Source organism: Brachycentrus maculatus, unplaced genomic scaffold (assembly GCF_059751285.1).
Source record: "Brachycentrus maculatus isolate JH-2025_06_01 unplaced genomic scaffold, ASM5975128v1 h1tg000317l, whole genome shotgun sequence".
NCBI classification, from domain to species: domain Eukaryota; kingdom Metazoa; phylum Arthropoda; class Insecta; order Trichoptera; family Brachycentridae; genus Brachycentrus; species Brachycentrus maculatus.
The window spans coordinates 252,506-261,719 of record NW_028281066.1 but is presented as its reverse complement, the minus strand read 5'-3'; the positions used below and the strand labels follow the sequence as shown (position 1 = coordinate 261,719).

The following is a 9,214-nucleotide window of genomic DNA, read 5'->3' as shown; positions in this document are numbered from 1 at the left end:
AAAAATACATACAATATGGAACGCTGTTAAGCGAAATAAAACCAAGTGTGAAAAGGTAATAATTTTTTGAAACAATTTGTTTCTAATTTATTATTAGATTAAAACCAATATTTTTAGCTTTTCCAATTTTTTTATTTGACCAGCGACCGGGTTTCGTCGTTACCGACATCATCAGACTGGTCTGTCATCACCAGTCTGATGATGTCGGTAACGACGAAACCCGGTCGCTGGTCAAATAAAAAAAGTGGAAAAGCTAAAAATATTGGTTTTAATCTAATAATAAATTAAAAATGCAATTCCATCACGAAGTGTCAGTGGATAATATAAATCTATTAAAAAAACAATTTGTTTCATTTCAGTGGCATGTATGTAGATACTAAATAAATTATAATTTTTAAAATGGATAGATACAAAAAGTGACTGCCGAATGAATTTTTCTTGTAACCCTTATCCGCATCCAATGGTGCATAGAGCACTGCATCGTGTCAAAGTTGTGCTATCTCGATCGATACTTACATGAAGGTAAGGTGAGCACTTCTGCACTTCAGGGACCAGTCCAGCGTAGTATTAAATAAATATTGGAGTATTATTTTTTGACATCTCATCAAAGATGAAGAAGAATATGGAAGTCTGGGCATTTACGGGGCTGACGACCGTTATAGGCTGGTTTAAGTAATCATTTTACACACGTGTAACATTCACCAATTCTACTCATTATTGACAACCACACCACTCAAATTCTTAGAAGTTCTATATATATGAACCAATTCAGAAACATTGTTATTGAATCACTAGAACTTTACTAGAGACATCTATTGGTGAGATGAAAAGAAGCTTTTTGCTGAGCAGAAACTCTTATATCAGTATGTGAGGTCCGAATCCTGCATTATAATCACATACACGAGAAACGCCAGAAAATATAATTTCCATTTTTATTATTTAAGCTTATGATTTGACCAGATAATTTATTTACAACATTTTGAGTGTGTATATAAATATAAATATTGAAAAAAAGCTGCTTGGTTCTGTATTGCTCAACTCCGGCCATATGTACCTAAGTGTGTTTCATTATGTTATCAGTGTCAGGCTATCGTACGTTTCTTGTTACTAAGACAGTTGACATTGACATTGAATATTGTTTTGAATGAAGCAATATTTAAAATTATTTTTATTAAGTTGACCTGGAACCACATATCGGCCTTAAGAGGTCATATTATCCCATTTTTAATTACCTGTGATTAGAATTTAATCACAAATGACTTAATGTTGATTAAAAGTTTACTTGAACTTGGGAAGGGTATCGTATTTATGATAACATACTCTATGTATATATATATATTTTTTTAAAACAAATGTCTGAAAATTAAATTATTTTATTCGTCGTTTTTATTAACATAATTCTTTACTACTGCCATAATTAAGCCGTTTCCCTACAGAGATAGACAATAATGATGGAACGCCTGCTAATAATTGAAAATATCTATTTTTTATATTACGAAGTGGTGCTGTGGCGTAGTTGGGTAGACGCTCGACTACGAAACTGGCGTAGAGGGTTTGATTCCCGCCAATCGCAAATTGATTTTTTTTTAGAGATTTTTTTTTCTTTTGGTCTGGGTGTTTGGGATGTATTTTGTATCAACCTTCCGTATCCTCACCTGCATCTTCGTGCTATCTTACCTGCAGACAAACCTCTAAAAACAGGCGGGTCACACCTTTAAAATAATGTATACTTGTCTAATTCTTTGCACTCTTGTTTGAAACAGTACAGTATTAAAAAATTATACCGCATGCAAGGCGATTTTGTTTATGTTAATATATTGCGTTTTTTATGCTACTGATATTGCTATGAAAAGATTTAACTGAAATAAATAAATTGGGACGATATGTCACGTAATTGTCACAGTAAATTTTGAGTAGTTCGAAATAAAATAAATTTTGATTAGAAGTTCATGTTGCTGGTTATGAAGAATTTTCGACAATAGATAATAGTTTTCTATTTCTTGAATGTTTTTCGCAGAGACTTTGGCACATTTTATAAAATAACTTTGTTTTAACTACGTTTTATTAATACTTATATATTTTCCAACCGGTTTCGACAAGAACCTTGTCATCCTCAGGGTTTATGTACTGATTCTAAAATATTGAAATACTCATAGTTAGGTTTTAGTACCCGTCCCTTACAATACCAAAAACCTCCACGCACTCCGTACACCATATGAAAATGTCATTTAAAAAAACGGGAAAAACTCCAAAATGTTGCTTTTAATTGAGCATTGCGCAGCGAATGCAAAGTTGTTTTAATTAATAAAGTTTAATAATTTTCTAAGCCACGATGATTTTTTCTTAAGAATATTAACTTTTGCACTGTTGATTAAAACAGTATTACATTACATAATTACGTTGCGTACAGGTCAATTTTGTTTACAATAATGTATTATGTTCTTTATGTCACCGATTTTGTTGCGCAAAAAGTTTTTAACTTAAATAAATTATGAATTTAAATTATCAAAAGAAAATACTACTAAATTATTAAGAGAACTCATTTACGAATTTTGGATTGCCTCACATGTAAAAGATGCTTATATGTAGTCAAGATGTATTGAGTTACGATATTTACGACGACCTATTATTATTTTATTTATTTATTTAATATAGTTACAAAAATATTATAATTTAAATAATTTTCTAGACATTTCTACTTTGAATATATGAAATACTAGTTACGCTGTTCCTCTCCAATAAAAAGACTAAGCTCTTGTGCTTGGAGAGGAACATACCCTCATTGTTTATTGTTTATACTTATTTATGATATAATGTTTTTTTTTCTTTGTATTATTTATTTTGTGCGTTTTTTCCGATCTGTTCACATTGTATAAAATGAATTAATTTAATTTAAGAATTTTAATATCTCCTATTTTTTATATCTGTAGGAAGGTTATTTAATTTGGTTCCCAAATATTTGAAGTTCTGTTGAAATTTATGTATTAATTTTTAAATCAAACCCAGATTTTTTTGAGTCTACTAAGTTGTATTTTATTCACAAAAACACAAAAAACATATTGTGATAATTGTTTCGCCTAGTTATGGCTTTTTCAAACGAATGTCTGTTGAAATTGTTTGGTATTGCATTTTGCTATTGTAAAATCATTTTGGAATCTCAAACATAAACTTTTCTTTAAGTTCAAATATTTGTTACCCTAAAATTCTTGAAGAATTGCTGTTTTTTTTTAAGAAAATGGTTTTCACTATAGGGATTTGGAATGTTGAAAATCCTATTTGTACGAGTTTTCTTGATATTCCACATACAATACATAGATCGTCATATGTTTTCATCATGCATTCAGACAAAGTGCATCCAAAGATTTGGATCTGCATACGTAGATGCAAGGGAAACCAAATCAAATGGTATATTGTTCATACTGTGGTACGGAATACCTTTGGTAAATGTTCAATACGTACCTAAGTGGATTACATTCACACGGAATCACATATAATTTGTAAAGTACATTGTAATCCAATATTTCCTTCAGTATCTAACGGGATTATTGTATTACCAGGATGCTATATATAGTATTTACGTATTTATTAGAACAAGGTGCAAGGTTAGTGGGTCATTATTAATATATACTACTACTATGTTCTACTAACGTCACGCCCCCGTGGGGGTTGGCAGAGATGATAAAACGCCATTCTCTTCTGTCCTGACATACTCTCCGCGCTTCCTTTACATCCATATATCTAGTCACACCAAACGACCAAAGACTAACAAATTCATGGATGTACAATATTTTAAGTGTATCCAAATACTTGTTCACAAAATCTGGATTATCTCCAATTACAGGAGTTATTTTCAATTTTTTTTACATCTCATCAAAGATGAAGAGGAATATGGAAGTCTGGGCATTTACGGGGCTGACGACCGTCATAGGCTGAATACTTGTTCACAAAATCTGGATTATCTCCAATTATAGAATACTTGTTCACAAAATCTGGATTATCTCCATTTACAGAATACTTGTTCACAAAATCTGGATTATCTCCAATTACAGCCTATGACGGTCGTCAGCCCCATAAATGCCCAGACTTCCATATTCTTCATCATCTTTGATGAGATGTCAAAAAAACAAAAAATTCACGGATGCTTCACAAACAGTCTACAAAGACGATAAGTTGGGATGGAGCCAGGAAGAAGAAGAAGTCTGTTGAAGGTGTACAAAGAAGGTGCATTTTTCAGGAGGTTCTGTAATTTATTTCAAAGTTTGAATGTAGTTTTTCATAGTAGAATGGCTGAAAAATAGTGTGTAATGTAGAATGATGGAAAATGTCTCCTAAGAAGTGAATAAGCTTATTTATTTATTTATTTATTTAAACTTCGTGTACAGAAAATGAATAAGTACATTGGCGGGATTATTACTAAAAAGCAATATCTCCCAAATATCCAAACATAGACTAGTGATATTGATCAAAAAGTTTGATACCAAATATAGCTGTTTGCAATCAGAGGTTAGATCGTATTTGAACATTTAAAAAAAAAAACATAAATTACAAATTGACATTTAAAAAACACAGATTACAAAAGATGATAATAAGAAAGGCAAAGGAAAAAGGGAGTTTAGGGAGGCAGAGGGAAAAAAACTAAGGGAGGAGGTTTGATGGACAGTTAGGATTCTAATGATAAATAGTTATGTCTCAGACGTTTCATAAAAATCATTAGAGAAGGTGCATTTTTTACGCGGAGCGGTAATTCATTCCATAGTCTGGCCGATTGGACAGAGAAGGAATTACTCAAGAATGATGTGTTATGGCGAGGAATGGAAAGTGATCTTCCTTGGGAAGAACGAAGAATGACTATGATCAGAAAAAATAAATGAACCTCTCAACAAGAGACTGTAGAGAATTTTACGAAAAGAGAGAATGCTGTAATTATTCTTGTTAGAATTAAATCTATTTTTTAACGTATAATTTAACAAATAATCAGTTGAATGTCTTATTTCAATGTCAACGGTGTCAAAGTAGCATAATTATATTTCAGATAATTTAATTGTTATGTATGAATCTGAGTTGTCACGTGAAATTGTGTGGTATCGGATGATTTTTTTAAGGCGTCAACATTATACTAAGTAAGTACGTTTATTGCAAAATATTTAACGACGGAAAAAGGTAAAATGAATTAATTTCATACTGTTTAGATTGTACTATCTGCATTGTTCAATAAAATTCTGTTTTCTGCCTTCAGAGGTCAAATAAATCGCCAACAGATACACCAATACTTGTTATTGAACAAAAGGCATATCAATAAAATGGAAATAAATTGATAATTCGGCGGAAGTTGCGATTATTCGCCGATATAAATAGTGGACGCGCAGAGTGAATCTTTAGTTAGTGGAAGACCATTAATTCAACAGCTCTGATCTTCTAGAACTATTTGTAAACCCGAATCTTCAAAATGGCTCCAGTCTACAAGTTCACTTACTATGACTTCATGGGAACCTCCGAATCCATCCGGTACATGCTTACCTATGGAGGAGTCAACTTTGAAAACGTTATCGTGAACTACAAGACCACCTGGCCGACAGTGAAGCTGAGTAAGAATATTTTTTTTCTTTAAAATAATGTTATTTTTATTTCATTAAGTCCTGGCATAAATTTCTTCTTGTAAGCTCCCAGAGACTTTCAGGGTTCTTCAAAAATTCAGAAAAATTAATCCAATATTCTAACTGTTCTACAAATATGTATCTTTTTACCTACCGTATTTTTCTTTGTTTATTCATTAGACTTAGTTGTTACATTGTAAAATGTTGTTTTAGTTCATTGTTGAAATATGTATACAACTTTGAATCGAATCCGAATGTTCGTAAATAGTAGCATTAATTATGAACTATAAAAGAGAGATACAGAAGTTATAATATTTGTTATAATATTTTTATTACAAAATAAGTATCTCATTGTTTGCTTCGATTTCTGTTTTAAACCATAACACAATAATTGCCAAACTTACTGTTTTTTGGTACAGAATAAGATTTCTATTTCAAATCTTGAATAATCGTGTATTTTTTCAAATGATTATTGAAAAATTGTATTAGTTGAAATAATTGATGTCATTCTTGTTCCCAAGTTTTTGACTTAATTGAAATGTTGTCTAGACACAAACGGATGATGTTTTGTCAGATGGATAAACGTACAAGACATCCAGATTAAGCGAGAGCAACAATGACTAAAGAGGCATTCTATTGCTTTTAGAACTTATGGTTTTATCGAGGAAGCACTTAGCCTCAATCCTAAGACAAACATCATGGTAGATGTCATTTCTTGTACTTCCAGACGTGCCATTCCAAAAGCTGCCCATGCTGGAGTATGACGGTAAAGTGCTGAACCAGCCTCTTGCCATCGCTCGCTTCTTGGGAAAGAAGTTAAACCTCTTCGGCACTGATGATATCACCAACGCGCAGATGGATACCGTTGCTGAGACCATCTATGAGTTCTGGCACAGTAAGTCGAATTGCATGCTAAAAAGAAGCCAATAATTTCGTAAATAATATTAATGCTTATTTTTTCGCTTGAATTAAATGACCGCTCAGAGATCGACTAAACTACTGTTGATCTTTGGTCTTGCTTCTGTGAGTGCGAGTGTCTCTTGAGAGTAATTGTCCTTGGCCTGGCAGCTCTAAACAGTGTCTCGATGGTTCTGATCCCCGTCCAATCTCGTATATTCCTAATTCTCTGCTCAGAACTCGATCAAACTAATGTTGATGTCCAACTTTTGATATTTACTAATAAATATCAAATATAGAGAATACCATATTTTTGGGTGTAAAAAGTTTTGGTACATGATTCATAAATTTATTTTAATACTGAAATAAAAATATTCAAATCTAAAACTAAATTAGTTGAAATTAGTCTAAAAAATTGATACAATAATTGAAAACTGATTTGGTCATTTGTCGTCTGCAAGAGATTTTTTGATGTACAATAAAAAAAAACAGCAATCATTTTCTAGTTTGACAAATAAATTGTAAGTAACGTTGTCGTGATTCAATTGCGGAGTATTTCAAAATGTTTTTTTTTTTCATAAACAGAGGTTTTCGAATACTACCGTGAGACTGACACCACCAGGAAACTCCAATACAGAAAGGCTCTGGAAACCGAAATTTGTCCCATCTACCTGACCCGTATGGAGAAAATGGTGGAGTCTAACAGTGGATATTTCTTTGGAAAGGTAAGAGCAAATTAAAATATTTAATTCAATTACACTACTTAAGTTAGAAAGTGTCCTTCCCTAACCTGAAGGCCCTGATCTCCCGCAGTAGACGATTGCACATTTTTGAGACGAGAGATTACATATTTTAAGTCTATCTGAATATCATCCATTGAATTGAGATATTTCCCTTCTTTCTTTCTTTTTGTTTTCGCTGTAAAACGGGTTTATTATCCCTAATGAATATTTAGATTGATTTAATGAGACAGTTTTCTATGTCTGTTGTTTTTTCCAATATTTAACCTTTGTTACATTTTAATGCTCGTGTATTATTTTTCGAACGCCCTAAAGTCTTTTCTGGTTCGAACGACCAACATGAGTTTGTAAATTTCAAACTAAAATCTTACAATCCGTTTCTACTTAGGGTGAATGTTTCCTTCGTTGCACTCCACTCCTTACGGTTTTGGCCTTACTTCAGTCACTCCCTTCCAGTAATATTAGCCATAGCATATCATTTACCATTTGGTTTTTTTAGCGATTTACGTTTCTGTATCAAGTTCTAGTTTTTTCTAATGTTTCCAAAATAAAATATTTTATGCTATGAGTTCTTTGTTTTGCTAGTACAAAACACTAGCATTCCTATTTTTAGGTCTTATTATATACACAAATTCGTTTTTTTTGCTCAACCTTTTTTTGTTACCTATTTTGTGTTAAATCATTAAAAAATACTTCATACCTCACTTCATCTTCTTTTGGTGCCATTCTCTCAAATTCTTCAGTCAAGGGGTTTATTTTACTGAAGATCTTTGAACTCTTTAGATCATTTCCTGTATTCTTGATTGTACTTTCAACTACATGTGATATGGATGAAATAAAAGTGTGTTAAAAAGCTTAGGAGCTTCACTGTCTTTTTTTGACATCGTGGAATCTAAAAGCTTCCTTTTCTTCCAGCTTACCTGGATTGACTTCTTTTTCGTTGGCATCGTCGAATCCACCATCGCCATGTGGGGAGTCGACTTCCTCCAGGGCAAGTACGTCCACTTGTACCAGCTCATGCAGAAGATTCAGAGCCTTCCAGCCATCAAGGCCTACATCACCAAGAGGCCAGACTACGACCATTAATTGCTGACGACGAGATTATACAAGGCTTAAAAGACACCGCTTGCCGCCTAAATAAGAACCTAACATAACGACCGACTATCAAATATTAACTTGATCAAATAGACACAAATACGTCAGAACTAAATGTACTCTTACACAATGTAAAGAACTGTATATATATATATATATATATATATATATATATATATATATATATATATATATATATATATATATATATATATATATATATATATATATATATATATATATATATATATATATATATATATATATATATATATATATATATATATTTATATATATATATATATTTATATATATATATATATATATATATATATATATATATATGTATATATATATATATATGTATATATATATAGACATAGACGGTTACAAACTCAGTTTTTGTCCAATATTTATATATACTTATGTATATTTTCATATATTTACGTATACCATCAATTGTAATACGTTTTCTTGTTTATTACATTTGGAGGTTCAAAACATGCATATATACGAATTATTGTGCTTTATATTTCTGAAATGTAAAATACGTCTGCTAGTTTACACAGGAGAGAGAAAAAACTGTTGCCAACGAAAACAAATAATGTATAACATAATTTTACATCACACGTTGTCTCTGATTTTGGTAAAAAGACAGTCTTTTGGTCATGATACAGGTTTCATTTGTTGTTCAATTTCAAATTAGACAAAAAAAAATCGTAATAAATTTCTGGAATTCATTTTTGTGTTTAATTTTTTCAATTATGTTTTTTGTTTGTTTTATCGACATGACTGAAAACAAAGTCAATCCAACTCATGAACTATTTTTAAGTATTCATCACAAAACATTTAGCGTCACCTTCAACCGAGAAACGACTGGTCATATGA

The 9,214-nt window shown here is 31.4% G+C and overlaps 1 protein-coding gene across 1 annotated transcript; it reads left to right on the top strand.

Moving 5' to 3' along the window:
* Positions 1 to 5,373: 5,373 nt before the first annotated feature.
* On the top strand, positions 5,374 to 8,456 carry LOC148304440 (glutathione S-transferase-like). The gene is made up of 4 exons (XM_088268304.1): positions 5,374 to 5,585; positions 6,322 to 6,489; positions 7,077 to 7,216; positions 8,147 to 8,456. The coding sequence occupies exons 1-4, from the start codon at positions 5,447 to 5,449 to the stop codon at positions 8,315 to 8,317; spliced, it is 618 nt and encodes a 205-aa protein (XP_088124430.1). The 5' UTR covers positions 5,374 to 5,446; the 3' UTR covers positions 8,318 to 8,456.
* The last annotated feature ends 758 nt before the right edge of the window (positions 8,457 to 9,214 follow it).